The 18,905-nt window shown below is 40.5% G+C and overlaps 1 protein-coding gene and 1 long non-coding RNA gene across 15 annotated transcripts in view; one reads left to right on the top strand and one right to left on the bottom strand.

The window, feature by feature from the left end:
* LOC113968149 overlaps window positions 1-2,323 on the bottom strand; it is a 28,697-nt gene extending 26,374 nt beyond the window's left edge. For 9 of the 10 annotated variants that reach the window (XR_003534387.1, XR_003534394.1, XR_003534390.1 and 6 more), the window contains exons 1-2: window positions 2,227-2,312; window positions 1,309-1,424 (exon numbers count right to left, since the gene is read on the bottom strand). This is a non-coding gene — a long non-coding RNA (uncharacterized LOC113968149). Of the gene's footprint in view, window positions 1-1,308; window positions 1,425-2,226 lie in introns of all 10 variants that reach the window. The other variant, XR_003534396.1, reaches the window with a different exon arrangement.
* ASAP1 (ArfGAP with SH3 domain, ankyrin repeat and PH domain 1) overlaps window positions 1-18,905 on the top strand; it is a 148,687-nt gene that overhangs the window by 26,147 nt on the left and 103,635 nt on the right. For 4 of the 5 annotated variants that reach the window (XM_027684457.1, XM_027684454.1, XM_027684456.1 and 1 more), the window contains exon 3: window positions 3,245-3,374. In XM_027684457.1, coding sequence (XP_027540258.1) covers window positions 3,245-3,374 — 130 coding nt within the window. Of the gene's footprint in view, window positions 1-2,712; window positions 2,765-3,244; window positions 3,375-18,905 lie in introns of those variants that run through there. The other variant, XM_027684455.1, reaches the window with a different exon arrangement.

The following is an 18,905-nucleotide window of genomic DNA, read 5'->3' as shown; positions in this document are numbered from 1 at the left end:
ACATGGTAAAATCTGAAATCCACTAAACATTATCTGAAATACTTACATAATTTGACTAGTTTAAACCTAAACACTTTTTTATAGGCAGCTTGTATAATTTACTTTTATTAACATCACATTAATTAACTAATCTTGCTTCCAGTGAGTTTAAGTGAAGATAATCCAAGCCTAAAGAGGTCATGCCCATAAGGCTATTTTCTCTACTAACATTTGTATAGGGGCAGGGAAATGCTGCTTCTATGTAGCAAAACAGAGCACCATGTTCTCTTAAATAGAATTAAAAATTTCACAACTGTCAAAAAAAAAAAAAAAGGCAATTATGATTGGTAATTACTGATCTTCCTTTTTCTTTAGGCCTTGTGCTGTTCTCTTTATTTACCAGTATTCTTCTGTATTCATTTTACTTTTTATATATTTAATATTTCATTTCAAAAGATAATTTGTTTTCTGATGAGGTAACACAGAAGCTCAGCTGCTGTTACTCTCTACTCAGCTTTCACTTCTGCCACTCTTCACTGCTCCAGTTTCCCTGGCCTGCCTACTCCCCTTCTTAGTTGAACATGCTTTTCAGTTCTACACTTTAAATTTTCTCAAAATAGTATTGCAGAAATTACATCTTTAGCAGTATGTCCAGCTTCTGCCTGCACTCCCTCAGGTAGGATTTTTTGGGATAGCACATAAGGTTATTTTACAGTCCAGAGACTAGTGCTCAAGCTCAATAACTTCAGCCTGAAGAGGAACAGTTCAACCTTAACAGTGAGAGTACCCAATTAATTAAACCAGTTAGCCCATCAGTGCAATGGATTTATCCTCACTTGATATCTGCTAGAGAGGGATCAGGACTTTTCCTAATGTGAACACCATGTCTGTCATGCAGACCACAGGCCTGGCCCAGGAAGAGCTGTGCGACAGCCCATGATTGATGTTCTGCAGGAAATTACAAGGGATGACCGCAGAGACCCTGTTTGGCCCTCAGGCCATATCCCAGTCCCTCGCCCATCTAGTTTCCATGCAGGCTGGGTACGCCGAAGCAGCTCTTTTGGATGCTACCAACTGCTCTTCCCTGGCCCAACCCCCCAGCCAGTTCTTCACTCTCCATAATGCTTTTGATGCCACCAGCCATTTTTATCTTCTTAATCTCTCTTCCTCCTCCACTGCTCTTGCGAACACGATCCTCAATTGATTTTCTTCCTACCCCTCTAGTCCCTTATTCGGTGCTTCAGTTTTGTTTTTTTTCCCAAATTCATTTTTCAGTGCAACTCCCACACAGTTCTTTTCTTGGCTTCCTCCTCCTCTTGCCTACTCTACCTTGCAGAGTCTCATGATGTTTAACAATCATCTGTACGAGCTCCGAGCCTTTGTGCCAGAAAGGATCACGTGAAGCAGCAGCAGCAGCAATCACATGGCCATATGGAGGGCTTCTGCTAAGGCAATGAAATCAAAGAAACATGTTCAGGCAGGACCATTTCTCAGCAGTATTGGTCATATTTTTTCTGGCAGAACTGCATACAAATCATTTTTTATGGGTATACACAAATCAGGTATCTCCTTTTAATGCTTACTCAGGCATTGCAGCCTTTAGCTGATACTGTCAACTGTTTCTGAGTTGTACAGTCATTTTATTAGAATTACATACAAAACTATGTAAAAGCTTAAATGCCTTGTAATGCAGTAGGTCCTTATACAGAGAATATAAAAACTTTTGAAATGGATATAGCCATATAATATTGCTTACTTTCAGTTGTTCAGTCTTGAGTATATTTCCCATTCCTGAATGGCTGAGCTTATGTGAAGAGAATCACAAACACAAAGAGTAGGAAATCACATAGTATGGCTAAATAAATCACACTGATACAGCAGATGACCATAATTACTTGAGCCTCCTGAGACTTAGCCTTCTTTAGAAAGGAACATATGGGTCCCAAAACCTAAGCTTAAAAAAATATCATTAGAGCTGTCTGTCAGTTCCCTGAGTTACATGACGCAATAATGGAAAAAAGGATATGTTAACTTATTCAGAAATAGTGCTCCGGAGGGGACTCAGGGCTGCAACCCCCGCGGTTCAGGTCTTGGGGCAGCGCTGCTACTGCTGCGACCCGGCCATCGCAGCAGAGACAGAGCCCTCGCTCTGGGAAGGCTCAGGTAATACATAATCGGCGACAGCAGCTTCTCTGAGACATAAGACTTCTTAAAAATTAACGAAGTGTGAGGAGGGTAAAAACCTACACAGCCAGGCTGCGGAATGGGATGGCTCTGTCAGCGGGGGCTGCACAACATCCCCGGCTTTACATCACCGGCGGATGGGGCTCCGACCGGCTGTGACGGACGTAAGAAAGGGGAAAAAGAAACAGCCCCTCTGGCTCGCCCCAGGGGTTCCGTAGACCGCGGGGCGGGCACACCGTCCCTCCCTGCTGCCACATGGCACAGGAAGCCCATTCCCCCGGCTGGCGACAGCGCTGGGCCCCAGCACTCGGCGACCTTGCCTACTTTCACCTAAAAACCCTTTTTTTTATTGTAAGAAAAGAGAAAACGGCACATCCCACGCCCCCCCCCCACCCCCGCCCCTCACCGCGGGGCCAGGGGAGGGGAACGGCGGCCGCGCCTGCGCGGAGCCGCTTCCTCGTTGTCCCCCGGCCGCCGCGGCGGCGCGCGGCGCGTGCCCGCGAGCGGTGCCCGTCAGCGGAGCCGCGCCCGCCCCGGAGCCGCCCAGCCCGGCCCGGCCCCGCCTCTCCCCGGCCGGGGGGCGCAGCCCGAGCCCGCACAAGTCAGTGCTCCACTCGGGCGGGAGCTGTGGCCGAGGCCGGGGGGGGGGGCGTGGGGGAACTCGACGCGGGTGGGGAAAGGGGCTGAGCTCGGCGCGGTCGCCGCTCCCCTCTCCCGCCGCCCTCCCCGCAGCGCCGCGGCGGGGCCGGGCCGGGCCGGGCTGGGCGCTGAGGGGCGGCGGGAGCGCTCCCCACCGGCGGGGCCAAGCGAGGGGCGCCGTGCGGGGGCGTCTCCCCCTTCACCTCCTGCCCGGAGGAGGAGGGGGCGGCCGGGGAGCGGCTGGATGCGGCGGGCGAAGCCTCAGCCTCCCTCTGCGGCTCCGCTGCTTTGATGCTGCGGGTCTCTGCTGGCTGTTAACATCTTCCCTCTGCTTTTTTTTTTTTTCTTTTTCTTCCCCCCCCCCCCCCCCCCCCCGAAACTTGGCTTCTTCTCGCTCCGGATCTGTGTGCTCGGCTCCTCCTGGGCTTTACCGGTGGGGCAGGATCATGCCGGACCAGATCACCGTGTCGGAGTTCATCGCCGAGACCACAGAGGATTACAACTCCCCGACCACCTCCAGCTTCACCACTCGGCTGCAGAACTGCAGGAACACGGTCACGCTGCTGGAAGAGGTAAATCATGCACACCTACACCCCACATCCCCTTTTTATTTTCCTTTTTCCTTTCTTTTTTTCTTTCCCCCTCCTCTGTCTTTGAGAGAGCATCAGGGACGGGGCAGCACCACCCGCCCAAATCCACGGGAGCCAGAGGCGTTGGTATGCATGTAATCTGGTCTTTTAATTGTGGGACTTTGCTCTTGTGTTGAGCTAGTTACAGAAAGCTTTCCTGCCCTGGCGTCTCAAAGATTAGTGCGTGAAGCAGTTGTCTGAACTTAAATATTACTGTGGTATTTCTTGGTGTTTTCAGTGTTGTCGGTTGTTGCAGTAGTAAAAAATGCATGAATGTTGGTATTTTTAGAGGGAAGATAAGGGATGAGTTTTGTTTGGGAGCGTTAATAGAGGTTTTCCCCGGCCACTCGTTACATCAAGTCAGCGCAGAACTCTGACTGCAGAAATCTGCCAAGGGAGACTTGGTTTAAGAAGTGAGGTAAGGATGAAGGGATGAATGTGGAGTGAGGGAAATAATATGAAAACAGAATTGGTGGAAGGAGAGGAGCAAAATAATGCAGCAGAAGTGATTACACAGTCTCTCCGTCTCAACCTTGAAGCCTCAGTGTTGGGGTTTTTTCATGCTTGTTATGAGCATTATTTAAATGTTCACCCTGCTTTGCTGTCAAGAAATAGGAGTGTGAAAATGGATAAACTTCTAGAGCTGGTTTCTAAGGGATATCAGTCTACTGCTTCCTATTTGAGGTTTCAGTGTGATTTCCTATGGACTAGGTCAGCAGTTATGAGGAAATGTCTTCCAAATGACTTTAAAGAAGACAGTGTATAGCTCTTCTCTTACCCTGTGCTTACTTGAAGGTACAAGCATAATGACACTGAAAGAAGACAGTTTTTTGCTATTGTTGCATAGGTTGCAGTTAATTGTTGCTTTGAATTATTCACTTAGTTCATCAAGTATTTGTCAATTCTTCAGGAGCCAGCACGTATCTAGGAGATGGATTTAACAAGTCTTAGTTTTGCTGAATGTACTGGCATGGGCAAAACATTTGGTATGCAAGGAAAGAGTATTAATTATTTAATTATGGTGTTCCCCTGATAATCTTGGGTATAGAAAATATAATTCCATAGGATTAAGATCAGTTAAAGTTGCCTTAGTAGAAAAAAGTCTGTGTTCATTATTGTAACAGTGCTATTGTTTACATCAACTGACTAGAGTGATTGTAAGTTCACATTTAAAATTATATATTTTATTTTTATTATGTAACCTAGATTAACTTCTGCACCTTTTCCATAACTGTAGCTGTTTTGTTCTTCTTTTCCTCTTGTAACTAAGGCATGATTGCTTATAGATTTGTCAGAAATCAACCTGTTAGGTTTGTGTTTGACAGTATTGCTGCCCCCTGGTCTTAACTATGTGGAATAGGTATAGCCATTGATACGCTTATTAGTACAGTTGACAGCATGTGCAGAGTTAAGTAAAAATATATATTTTGTCATTACTGGTGACTCCCAGGGTAAGAATACAGTGTAATGCTTTCATGATTTGGGAGATACTTCGGAACAGGCTGAATTTGGTAATGCCTGTCCAAAGAAAACCAAAATACAGAAGATAAATACACAGTGTTCTGCACTACTTCTGTGGATCGTGCATATTTTCAAAGTTTTTATGTCTGATTTGACAGCAATAAATCAGAAGAATAAAGAATAACGGGCTTGCAAGCAGTGCTTGCATTGCTATTTCTTTAATTTCTTTTGTTTGTATAACTGTTTTATGTGCTCTGTTTAAATTGTTTGCAGTTTAGACTGATTCTAGGCTTGTCTTCTGTAATTTTTTTATTATCTGTAAATATAAAAAAGCTTTATTTGATGGGAAACAAGATATAAATAAGCTCTACTGTTATGTGTGCAAAAAATCTGCAACTCTCTCAAATTTGTGCTTATTAATTTGCATGGAGAAATACAGATGGTCAGGATGTGGCAGGCGAAGTGCTCCTTTGGAGCCTTTGTGTATGCAAGCTACAATTACAATGAAGACACAGTTTTGCTGCTGCTGCTTTCAGGCTGGGCTGGTTTCTATACACCTGCTTACCTAAGGTAGTGGGTCCTGTGAAACAGGAGCCGGAAAATGAGTGGTTGAACTGGGTGTTCTGTAGCTCCTGCTGCTGCTGCTCTTGTCCATGCATCATGGATGACTGACAAGCTCTTCAACCAGCTCCTGAACTTAAATTTTGAGCATTCTGTGTTAAGGCAAAGGGGATGATTCCACCCTTGCAGCTGTTTGATTTTTAACTGAGTGTTGCATCTAGGATGGAGCTCTCATTGGGCTTTTGCAGGCAGTGTCAGGCTCTGTGCTGTTGTGGCGCTGCTGCCTGAAGTATCTTAGGTTATTATTTTACAGCTAATTTAATTCAACACAACCTGCACCTACATCAGTGACTATAAACTAGTTTGTGGATAAACTAATTAGTTTCTTTATTCTAAACAAGATTGCAACTGGGAACTAGTTTCTGAACAGAAATGGCAGGGGAATTAAACAGATTTAACAGAAGTTAGATATGTTTTCCAGCCTCTCAGTTTGGTGTGATTCCTACCATAGCTCAGATCAGTGGTAAGATCAGAACCACCTTTTCATAAACTACTTTGACATAAAAGAAATAGATGGTTTTGTGTATGTATGTGCCTCTGTCTAGTTCCCTGAAGTTATTACAAAATCGTGGACTTACTCTTCCTTAATCACAATTAACAAGTTTTCTGAAATAATAAAATAGGTGATGGACTCATTTGCTGATTTTTCTCACTTGCTTGCCCATCAGTAGAAGGGCAGTCTGTTCAGCTGCCTGAATTGCTATATATTATCTCCTAGTTGGGATTTTTTTTCCCCGGTTATAATTAAAATTCTTTTCAGAGGAGATTTTGGATCCCGTTAGATGCAATTCTGGGACAAGTTTCAGCTGACAGGCTTACATGTTTTCAGCAGACATGTTTACTGATTCTGATGGCTTTGCATTTGATAAGTTTTCAGTGGAAAGCACAACAAAATACAAAGACAAACTTTATTTAAATCTATTGTAATAGTATCAAAGAAGGTAGTAAGAACATGCTACTATGTAGCAGTTTATTGAATAGAAAGGTTTCATGCTACATTGTTTAAAATACTGAAGAGACAAAGCTAAAGTTTTTGTGATCCAGTCACAGCAGATCAAAAAGAGAAAAAAAAAAGACCCTGCCATCTTTGTAGCTAGGCTTAGGCATCTTATATAGTAGTTACCAAAAACTGCAAGATTTTTTTTTTATTATGATATTTTTATTTTTAAAGCAGGAGTGTTATGTGATTGCCTCAAGTAAACACAAATTTTAAGGTTCATTCTATTGCTAAAATAATGGGACTGTTTTTCAAAGTCGTAGAGAGAGAAACAAACCATTACAATGTAGTCAAAATCTAATTTGAGAGAATTGCAATCTCTACTCCTTTCTGTTGATTCCTTCCTCATAATTTTAAGTTCTTGCAAAAAAGAAAAAAAAGACATTTTTAATGTATTTCTGCATGCAACTGGGAAAAGTTTTATATAATGGAATACCTTTCCTCTTTAGAGAGGCTGAGAGAGTTGGAGTTGTTCAGGCTGGAGAAGCGAAGGCTCCAGGGAAACCTTAGAGCAGCCTCCCAGTGCCTTAAGGGGGTTACAAGAGAGCTGGAGAGGGACATTTTACAAGGGCATGGAGTGATAGGACAAGGGGAATTGACTTTAAACTGAATTAGATACAGAGAAGAAATTCTTTACTGTGAGAGGGATGAGACAATGGAAAAGGTTGCCCAGAGAGGTTGTGGATGCTCCATCCCTGGAAGTGTCAAGGCCAAGTTGGATGGGGCCTTGAACAACGTGGTCTAGAGGAAGGTGTCCCTGCCCATGGCAGGGGGCCTGGAATAAGATGATCTTTAAGGTCTCTTCCAACCCAAACCATAATATGATTCTATAATGTTGATATGAAGAGGGAATTACTGTGTATGTAGATGAGTGGTTAATTACTTTTTTAAAGAAAAAAGTTGAAATACTAAATATAGACAGATTACTGATACAGTCTTTTAAAATACAGCCTCTGCTTTGTTCAGACCAGGCGTGCTTTTATATCCACAGGAGCTCCATGATTTTTCTTACTCAAATAGGTTTTGAAGAGTTGATTTTAATTGTTGAGTTAATATTGTGAGCTAGTTGGAATTTTTAGGGAATGATGACATCTGTTCTGAGAATAAGTAGTGCACATGTGGGATCACCACAAGACTGTCTTGATTCTGTGTCCCAGCTCCAGCTGAAAGGACATCTTTGCACTCAAGGGATAACTCACTTATCGTGAGCAGGCAGTTAGTAGCAGATGTTGTGCAGGGCTGTCTTGAGATACAGAGGTTAAGCTTAAATATTTAAATTCCCTTTAGGCAGGCTGGTAGATAAGAAGGGACAGTTAGAAGCTGATGACAAAGAATAGTTGTAGTTGTTTCTGATGCCAGTTTTACTGTTTGATGCCTGTAATACTTGAATGGAGCACTTCCATTCTAAATCAGTTTTTTGTTGGTATTATGCACAGACTTTGTTCATCAGCCTGGACTGTGAAAAGTGGTTGGATCTATTATTTATGTGTGTCTGAAGAGAAAGGAATTTTTCTATTATTTCCACCACTTCATTTCTCTTGAATTTTCTCTTGAAGCATCACCCCTATATAATTGTAGAAGTAAATTGTTACATGCTATTTTTTGTATTTCCTCATTTTTTAAATTAAAATACATTTTTATTTTTAGGGAGTGAATCCAGGCAACTCCAGCAGCACTAGACTTAAAACCAGCTTTTCCTAACCTTGTAACCTGTTGCTTCTGGCAGTAAGAAACAGTCTTGCATCATAGGGAGCTTTGTACCTAAGAGATGGTTCTTATGTAACAGACCACAAGCAATCTTCAGTTTTTGAAGAAATATGCTTTAGATAGCATAAAAATAACAGATAAGAAAATTTCTTTGTTTAGTAAATAAAATTCAGGGTAATTGTGACTGTTTTTACACTGAATGGCAAATTGCACCAAAGATGTAAAAATGGGCATGTGAGTGTTCTGAAATGACAGCACATGGGTGACTCCTGGTCACAATACTGAAAATGTGATGCAGAAGGAGTTGACAGCAGTGTGCTGTATTTACAATAGCTATCTTGCAAAAATGCAGCTGATGGTGCTTTTATATTTACGTGCTACAGTATATATTCATTTAGTGTGTAATCAGTTTTACCCTTCATTTGGTAGTAGTCAAAGCATTCGGCTGTAATAAGCAGGCAATCTCCTTTTACTTAAATGTGACTGATGGAAGGGAAACCAAGAAATACTCACTGGCAGCTCAAAGTTTCAGTCATGGCAGAGGAATTAGCTTTCCCTTTGAGAATTTGTATTCATTTTAGGCACATTTTTGAATGTACTTACTGCTTTCAGTAGCTTGTATGTTTTTTTGAGACGTACTGCTTCTGGTTTTGAATTTCCAGCAGGCTTCTTCATGTTTACTCATCAGTTAGGAAGCTGTGAAAGTGCTCTTTGGTGCTCTCTGTTCAGTATGCCGTGCAGGTAAATCCTGACGGAGTATGTACTGTGTAATCATGGGAACTCGGCCCCGATGGAGGAGAGACGTTTAAAGTGACATGACTTAAAGTTGGGTTTAATGTTTAGGTTGGAGTCCTGTGGAGACACCTTCTGTAGTTAAAAAACAATGAAAAAGTACTTTGAACAAAACAGAAAGCAGGGGAAACAGCCCACAAACCCGTGTTTGTATTTCAGCATGGCGTCACTGAAAAACTGCACATGAATGATTCAGAACAGAATGAGATTGATTATTTAATTTCCAATGAGTAAAACTCAATTTTCATAACTATTGTTGTGATTTTTAACAGTGTGAATGAAGATGGTTGTTAATAATTTTAAAAAGCAGATGTGAAACAAATTTACAGAGGATAATTGTAAGAGAGATCACATCTTACTTGAATAGAATAGTGCCTTGCAATAAAATCATTAGGCAAAATCAAGCCCAGAATGTTAATTATAAGGGTTGTTTCAGGTGTAGAGGTAGGCCATATAAGCATGTTTTAAAAAAAGTGCCATGGTACTTCTCTTAGACTCTGTTCCATCAGGTTTGATTGATACTGATCAAGAGGCCTGAAGTTTATTGGTGAGTGCAAAGAAAGACTCCTGAGATAACAGCATGAGTTTCTTTTCCTGAAGGAGTGCAGCTGAAAGTGCACTCCCTGCTGAGAAATGCAACAAAGTTATTTTACATTCCTAAAGAGACAGCATTGATCTGTGTTATTTATCTATATCTATGTATGTGTATATTGAGTTGTACATATCACTGGGCTAATGCTGAGGTTTTGTATAAGCATTGTGACAAGTAAGATTTATGAGGACACTGGGCTTGATTGTGATGATTATGGAAAATATTTCTTTTAATGCTCCCGTGAAAAAACAACAAAATTCTGTAAGGATCCTATTTCCCCCTTTGTACACCTAGATGTGCGTGTGGGTGCACATGTGGCCTCCTTGTCTCTTTTACTCACTGGTGAAAGGAAAAGCCTGAAGTTGTGTTGTTACTATGAATAAGCCAGAGAGTATATGCTTTTTCTTTCTTTTAAAAACCACCTCTATCTTGACCTTACTTCTTTTATCCTTTTTGTTATGTTTCTTAACAGGAGAAATGTAGGATTCTTTCTGGTGCAGAAATAGAAACTTAGGATACCAATAGAGTCTTTTCACTTGCTGGTTTTCCCTTGGTTAAGAACTAAAAATCCTGTATGGTACTGGAGGTAACTTTCTGGAAAACAAAAGTCTAGGACTGTAAGACTTTGGACATGGTGTGCTCTGGCAGTCTTCTGTCCAGGCTAGTGAGAGATGGACCAGGTGAGGGACCTGCAGGGTGGGTGGGACATTGACTGGGTTGCCAAGCCCGGAGGGTGGGGATCAGTGGAGCAAAGTCCAGCTGGTAGCAGGTTGCAAGTGGCATCCTTCCAGGATCAGTTTTGGGACCAAAACAATGGATGGATGGTGGGCTATAGTGTGATCTCAACAAGTGTGTTTGGACAATACCAAGTTGTTCAATGTGCTGGCAGGCAGAGTGGCTGTTCAGCAGGACCTGGAGAAGTGGTCTGACAGGAGGGGCCTTGTGTGGCCAGGTGAAGAGAAATGTGAAATCCTACACCAGGGATGGAGCAGCCACATGCAGCAGCACAGGCTGGCTGGACAACAGGTTTCTAAGGAAGGACCTTGGACTCAGGTGGATGACACGTTGAGTGTAGGTTGGCAGTGACAAAGACCAGCCACGCACTGGGCTATGTTAGTAAGAGTGCAGCCAGCTGCCCGAAAATAGTGGTTCTTCCCATCTATTCAGCAACCCTGAGACCACATCTAAAGTACAATGTTTGGAGTTCACCAGTACATGAAAGAAATTATATACTGCCACAGGTTCAAGTGAGGATCACCAAGATGATTAGGGGCCTAGAGCAGATCCCTTAAAGAGGGGAAACTAGACTTCTTCAACCTTAGACAAGAGACTAAGTGAAGGTCATATTGCTTTCTCCAAATATGAAATGGGAGAAAACTGAGAAAGCCAAAAATCCGATTAGATTTGAGGGGCTTTTGAGGGGGTCTATTTGTGGTTATTTATTATTATTATTTTGGGATTTGGTTTGTTTGTTTTGAACCATGAGTCTGATGAACAACTGCCCACAGAGGATGTGGAACCTCTTGTCCTCAGAGACATTCAAAACTCCACTTGACTGTAGAAGTAGGGCTTCTTAAAATTGTTTGGACTGCATGATTTAGTCTTTAAGAAGATAAGCAGGCTAAGTGGCTATTTAATTTCATGAATGTGTTTTTGTGCTTTCAGGTAAAAGTTTAAGCTTATTCTTGGAAAAACAGCACATTTAAACCTAATAAAACTGATGTAAGCAAAGTTGATGATTTTTTTCCTTCAAGGAAAGACTTCTTTAATAGAGGAAATAGGATACTACTCATATTTCTGCAAATATGTCGTTCAAAAAGTTTATCAAATTTGGGAGGTTTATGATTTTTAAGAATAATTTGAATAGTTACTGAGTGTTTGACAATGATATAATTCTTTATAAATGATCAACCTGCACTTCTAGAAAGTCAGCTATTTATTCTGTGAAGTTATAATTGTATTACAGCTTAACTGTGTATCTGCTGGATTAATTTTATTATTAACTTTTCTTTTTAGGAAGATTATTTGAATTTTGAATTCTAGAGCTCCCAATTTGAATTTAGTGCTCCTTTCTTCTTGTATTATATTTTACTTTTCAAGTAAAATTATTTCTTGATTTTTTTGATTCTCAAATCAAGAATATGGGACTGAAGAGGGAAATATACCTGGAGAAGTGTTCTTAATACAAACCTTAGTCTCTTCCATAGCACTTCAGAAAAACTTCTAAGGATGGAGGAGGTGAGAAAGAATAAAATATAGGAGATTTTTTTGTTTGAAGAGTTGTGGCTTGTTATGAAACTACACTAGGATTTAGATATCCAACTTGGTTAGATTTTTAACACTTCATTTCATAAAATCGTGGAATAACTCAAGTCAGAAAGGACTCATAAGGATCATTGAGTCCAGTTCTCTGCTCCTTGCAGGACTGCCTACAACTAAACCATATGAGACACTCCTTGAACCCTGGCAGGCTTGGTGCCATGACCACTTTCCCAGGAAGCCTGTTCCAGTGAACAACCACCTTCTCAGTGAAGAACGTTTTCCCAGTGTCTAATCTGAGCTTCCCCTGATGTGGCTTCATTCCATATCCTCGTGTCCTATTGCTGGTCACCAGAGAGAGGGGGTCAGCACCTCCCCTTTGGCTGCCCTCCTTGAGGAAGGTGTAGACTGTGATGAGGGCACCCCCCAGCCTTCTCTCCTCCAAGCTGAACAAGCCAAGTCATCTCAGCTGCTCCTCGTGAGTCTTGCCCTTGAGGCTTTTCACCACCTTGGTTGTCCTCCTGTGGACACTGATAATTTGGTGTCCTTCTTACACTGAGGCATCCACAATACTCGAGGTGGGGCCACTGTCCAGTGGGACAGTCACCTCCCTTGGCTGGCAATCCTGTGCTTGATGAACCACAGGACATGGTTGGCTCTTTTGGCTGCCAGGGTACACTGCTGACTCACACTCAACTTGCCACTGTCCACCAGAATCCTCAAGGCCTTCTTGACAGTGCTGCTCTCAATCCATTCATCTCCAGTATCTTGACATAGAGGTTTGCCCTGACCCGGGTGCAGGACTTTGCACTTGGCCTTGTTAAACTTCATGAGGTTCACATGGTCCCATTCCTCAAGCCTGTCCAGGTCCCTCTGGATGGCATCTCTTCCCTCCAGTGTATCAGCTGCACTACTCATTTTGGTATCATTGGCAAACTTGCTGAGGGTGCTCTGAATCCCACTGTCCCTGTAATTAATAAGGATATTGAACAGTACTGGTCCCAGTAGGGGCCCCTAAGGGACGCAATTTATTACTGATCTCTGTTTGGATGTTGAATCATTGATGTGGTCATCGAGCCAATTCCTTATCCATCAAACACGTATCTCTCCAGTGAGTGACAAAGATGTTGTGTGTGACCATGTCAAAGGCCTTACAAAAGTCAAGGTTGATGACGTGAAAGTACATGAATACAATGCTCATGTAAAACAAACAAAACCTTTTTAATTAATACTTCTCCTATCAGTGTCATAGTCTTGAAAGTACCACAGACATTGAGAGTAGTTGAGCTATTTTGTGCAGTGTGTAGCAAGGAAGACAACTGTTAGAAAAATCTAACAGTGATGTTAAAACAAACTTAGAGACTTTTGTTCAGTGATGACAGAGTGCCTGTTTACATCCTCCAAACACTATTTGTTAATTGTCAGTTTATAAAGCTGTTGAATTTTAATATAGTTGAATGATGCTGGGATGAGCCTGGGAAATTCAAGTCCACTGACATATTGAACAAACCCTTCTGTGATGAGGATGTAGTCAGGGAACCCAGGACAAGTGGTCTGTAAAGTACAACAGAACATGCAGACTGGGCCAGCCTGTGCCATATTGTGAGTAGGACAATGATGGTCCATTCCTGTGTTCTTAGTAATGTAATATTCAATGGTGATGGTGTTTCTGAAATCAGCAGCAATGGGTGACTTTTACCTAAGAATTTTTAAGGAGGTAGCTTAAATGGCATACTGACATTCTTGTTGGTTGTGTTTTGGTTTCATATTTTTCTTCCCTCACTAAGTGTCAAAATTATGGGGAAAATTGTAAAATGAAGAATGATGATGGTATGACAGTGTAAGTGGCATATCCTAACTATGTCTGTTGTCTAATACAACCTCTTATCTTAGAAGAGTATTTATGCTATCTCTGTTAGTCTTTAAGTTGAAACTAATTATAACACAGAATGAGTTATAACTGAAGAGAAAGTTGAATGAAGTTGACTTGGATGTTTTGACAAAGTTGTTTGTTTTTACCATAAAACAGATCTTGCACATTGCATTTTCCTAACCTTATAAATGATGCTTTGTTTTCTTTTGCAAATTATTCTTCATATGAGAATATGAATTAAGCTTTTATGTTTTGATTTGAAAAAAGCTACTTGGGCAAAATAGTTTTGATTCTTTCACAAGACAGAGGAATATATGTTATAGTTTTCTTGTATATTGTCATGGTTGCAGCACCTGCAATGGTGTCATCTTTTGGGAGATGTTTTGTGGTGGAATTTTTGTTGTTTGTTTGTTGGTTGTGGGCTTTCTCCCCCACACCTTTACTGTCTTCTGGGATGAAAGAAGCCTGCAGAGGCTCTTTGATGTGAAGACCTACTTAAATTATTTTCAGTGTTACAACACCAGAGCTGTCTGGACACCATTTGGAAAAAAATGGTCGTGTTCTAAGCATAGACAGAAGTAAAATCTTTTGGAGTGAGTTCATCAGGCAGAAACCTGAATGCCCAAAATATTTTCTCCTCAGTTGTACAGTTACAAGGAAAGAGATGCTAGTTCTCTCTAAAACCTCCCTTTTAAAAATGTTTATAGTCCTCTGGTGGCAGTTTTGTTGCCAAGTTAGTGTTGCTTTCACAGGAAGTGCTTGGAAGGAAACCTTGTTTAAACTGGCAAAGAAAACGAGAAGAAATGCAATTTTTTCTTTGCTGACACTTTGCAGGTTAATAAAGCTCTTTGGCATAGGTGCTCCTGACAAACCCTCAGATTCACTGCCTGCTCTTCCTTGTCTCCCCATTTCATTTGAAGTGCTCTGAATGCATCCTTACTTGCTTTTTTCCACCCTATCTAGAATAGATCCTTCAAAAATGTTTTTGTCTGTGGTTAAAATAGCTGCAACAGTGTTGCTTTACTTCAGCAGAGCCTAGTCTGTCTGCTGAATTCACGTGTAGTTCAGTGTAGCTTCCTGTTTTTCTCATCCTATTTAATTGGGCAACAAGTTGCAGCAAAGCAGCTTCCTTTAAAATGAATCAGTGAATATTATGCATATTGCGAATATGAAAGCAACTAATGTCTCTTTGAATCTTACAAAATCTTGGATACTTTTCTATAGCTTTAATGTTTGTATGGAAGGCCAAACCTGGTTGAAAACAAAGCAATTATCTGCCTTTCTGTGTATTCCTTTTTAATTTGTTTTGATTTGCGTTTTTTTCTCTATCGCTATCTTTTGATGGTAACATTAAAGAGATGTCCTGCTTTATTTTTTTTCTGTCATAATCTCTATTGCTTCATTCATATGACTTGTTCCTACAAGTAATGGTGCTACTTCGTTGGGTCCAGATGTGTGTAGCTATCCTGATAATTATACAATAAAATTGACAAGTACTTATTAAAACTGTCTCATTTGTCTTGCGGTGAGCATTATATAGTATGATTATTTTTATAGCAGTACAACTGTTTTTTTGAAACACTGTGTAAGTATGCCTGAAGAAAAGCAAAGGGAAATAAGAGGAGTTAATACAATGTAGGTGGTGCAGAGCATGGTTCATATTATAAACCTGGGAAACAATGACTGACTTGGAAATTAGTATGAAATCATTGATTGGTTCATCAGTCATACAATAATGGTAAACTACTGGATGGAGTGACGACATTTTGCTGTAGTCGTAGTGTGCTGAAAGCACGTGTACAATGTGTACAAAGATACCTGGGTGGATGCCTCTTCTCTGATAGAGTGATTTTTGCCTGTTGTAAACGTGCACCTGGACCTTTGTCCGTTTGCCAAAAGTTAAACCAGAAGGCTGTGATTTAGACTTACTCAGCGGGGCATTTTGGAGTATCTTTCTCATCAAGTTGCTATATGAGTCTCTAATTCTGAAACAAACCTGTAATCTGTGGCAGAGGAAGAAAACCTGAACTTTGTTCATCATAAAGCGGTGTGAAGTAGAGCTGGAGCTTGGCCTGAGGCTCTAAAAATAAGAAGAGAACTTGTGGAGAACCTGTTAGGTGCAAGAAACACATTGTGTGATTGTGATTCCTGAGCATCATCGACTGAAATGCAGTGCTTGAAGGACTTCCCAGCCACTATGGGCTGGGCTACCAATCTGCTGAATAATTCCACCACATGGGGAGTTTCTGGTGCTTCTGCTGGAAGAAATTACAGGGGAAGTTAAAGCTTGACCATGACTGAGAATTTTTAAATGAAGGTTAGATCACTCTTAAAGCAACTCCAGATGAACTAAATGTAAAAAACCACTAGGGTTTGATAGTGTGAATGCTTCACTATTGCTTATACAAGCTATAAGTATTTTTAGTGTATTTTAGTATTTTAATTCATGTCTGTGAAGTGAGCATTTGCAGGAAAAAGAAACCAATATCTCTTGGTCAGTTGAATGCTAGAGAAGTGGGTTTCGTCCCTGTCCAGTTAATGAATTTTTCTGAGGTATTAAAAAAATCATGTAGCATGTTTTCCAGGTGACCAGTGATTGGGATTTCTTAATTTTTGAGATTTGCCTTGAAGTTGAGTAGCCTGGTTGAATGAAGGTAATACTGAGGTCTCCACCTGAAGGCAATTGAATGTATTAATTGACCATAGAAAACTTTATAAATTGCTTGTCTACTGGACATTTAACGTTAGTGGGAAATTTTAACCCTAATCTGTCATCTTAATGTTTTTGACAGGGCCCCAGGTAAATTAATTCATATTGTAAAATTCTAAAATTATAGTAGAGTTGCAAAAGAAAATTTAATATTTCTCTTTTCAGTGCAGGGTTTGAATAGCGTGTAGCTTAAACAGGAAGGGAAAAAATGCAATCCTAGAAGTTTATGATGATAATAGACTGAAAATGCTTTAAAAAGCAGTTTACTGAGCACTGTGCAGCCTTTTGGGAAGATGGGCTGGGATAAATTAAAATGAAAGGCTGTAGAGACAGATGGTCATTTAGGGATGTGTCTTACACATGGTAACAATTAAGATGTGAATGGAGCCTGCAATGGGCTTCTGTGTTCTGTACTAACCTTACTGTTTTACCCTCTGTGTCAGGGTATAGTCACACACATCATTACAGAAAATATACACATATCTCAGTATAAAACTGTTGTGTGAATGAAGCTGCTGCTTTTCTGTGTCTGTGCTGTGGTTTCTGGCCCACTAAGCAAGATACATGTAGCAAAACAGTGATCTTCAGCAACACAGGCATTTAATTTGAATTAAGCTGATGCATAAAGAATAAACATTGACCCCAGCATCTCACTTCTGTCCTGAAGCTTAAAGGTAGTCAACCAGTTTAGGGTGGTGTAGAATCCTAGAATGATTTAGGTTGGAAGGGACATCTTCAGCTAGTTCAGATTTTTGAGCTTTGGTTTATTTTGAGTGCATTTTAGTCTCAAGCAGTAATCAGTGGTAATCAATGATTTTACTTGTGTTGGGCTTTGATTTTTGTGAATTAATCTCCAGACTGATTTTGAGCAATCTTAGGAAGTTTTCAGCTGAGTCTGAAGAAGCCTTACTTAATACTTTGTTGCTAAAAGCAAACATGGTCAAATGGGAACTTTGTATGTAGTAGATGGCCTCTCTGCCCCATCAAGTGTTCAGCCTTTGAAGCATTTTTTTCTTTCTTTTTCTTTTAATACTAGAGTTGACAAAGTGAAGTAGAAGAATATGTTGGTTGTAAAGATAGTTTGTCTAGAAAAACAAAAATGCAGACAGAAGGATCACAGATCAAAGGCAGATGGCACGTGGATGGCACTAATTTTTAGCCCATAGTAAACAATTTACTTACAGATACAAGATTTACTTGCAACATTTGCTTGAGATTTAAGTTATTTGCTGCCAAATATAAAACTTAAATTCTTCCAAGGAGAAAAATTGTTTCTTTTGCTGACGCAGTTCTACATGCGTGTACATACTTTCCATCCAGCTTTCCATCCTTCTGTTGTACCTTGTGTCCTTCCTGAAGGGCCTGATGTTGACTGATACCAAGTCTGTGTGAAAGGTTCTTAAATGCTTCTTTGCTTGAAGCAAGATCTCCAGAAGACTTAGCTAACAACCCTTTCTATAAAAACTGCTTTTATTTTGCAGAAGTACATTTTTTATCCACAGCTTGGTAGATTCTGTTTTGGTAGGTAGTTTGTTCTGAAAGACAATATATGTGCCTCTATAAGCTGTACTAGTTGTAACTTCTGTTATAATTTTTGTAGTTGCATTAACAAAGCTTCTCAGACTCCCTGGCTTTTGTGAATATGGCCATGCCTATTAAGAAATGAGAAAAGTGAGTTGGTAGGAATTGAAACACACTGTGTGGGTTGAGAAGTGTAGTTGAATTGTGTGCTATGGTTGAAACAGTAAAAAGTTTATTTGCTCAAGAGATTCTCAGAAGTTTTCTAGGTTGTCAAATTTTTCACCAGAAACTACCACCACATTGACTCAAAACCACGGTTTCACCTAAGCCTGTGTCCTGCCCTTTAACAGTCATTAATCAATAGCAGCTGTCTTAGGGAGAACATTTACAGGAAAATTTGCCATGATACTATTTCAACAATTTGTACTTCAGAAATTTCCTGAGCTGAAGGTGATAAACTATTAAACACAGAGATGTCTTGGATGTCCCTGTCATTAACTAGAATTTGTTAGCATTTATGGAAAACTAAATTTTACGGCTTACCTATGTGGTGTTTAGGGTAAAAAGCAGACTTTTAAATGAAACTTGCATCCTGCTGATTTAATTTGATATTTTAATAGTATGAGAAAATAATTAATCACTGTGTGTTTATTTTCTTTGTTCCTTGTAGATTGCAGACCTCTCTTGCTCTACATCAGTCATTTCTTTTGAAGTTGAAGAATATTAACCTACATATCTTTAATCCCACCCCCTCAGGAAATGTTTTCCTCATTGAGGTCAATTTACCTGCTTTCTTATATCCTCTTTTACCTTTCTGAGATACAAAGAATAAAATGCAGATGTACTATGAACTTCCATCTTGTATGATGATGCTTTTTGAGCTACTCTTACTCAATCCTCAATGGTTTGATATCTTGGTAGCTCCTGCATATTCAAGGGAT

Source organism: Neopelma chrysocephalum, unplaced genomic scaffold (assembly GCF_003984885.1).
Source record: "Neopelma chrysocephalum unplaced genomic scaffold, ASM398488v2 Primary Assembly neopelma1_66, whole genome shotgun sequence".
Classification (NCBI taxonomy): Eukaryota; Metazoa; Chordata; class Aves; order Passeriformes; family Pipridae; genus Neopelma; species Neopelma chrysocephalum.
This window is presented reverse-complemented; position numbering and strand designations above follow the sequence as displayed.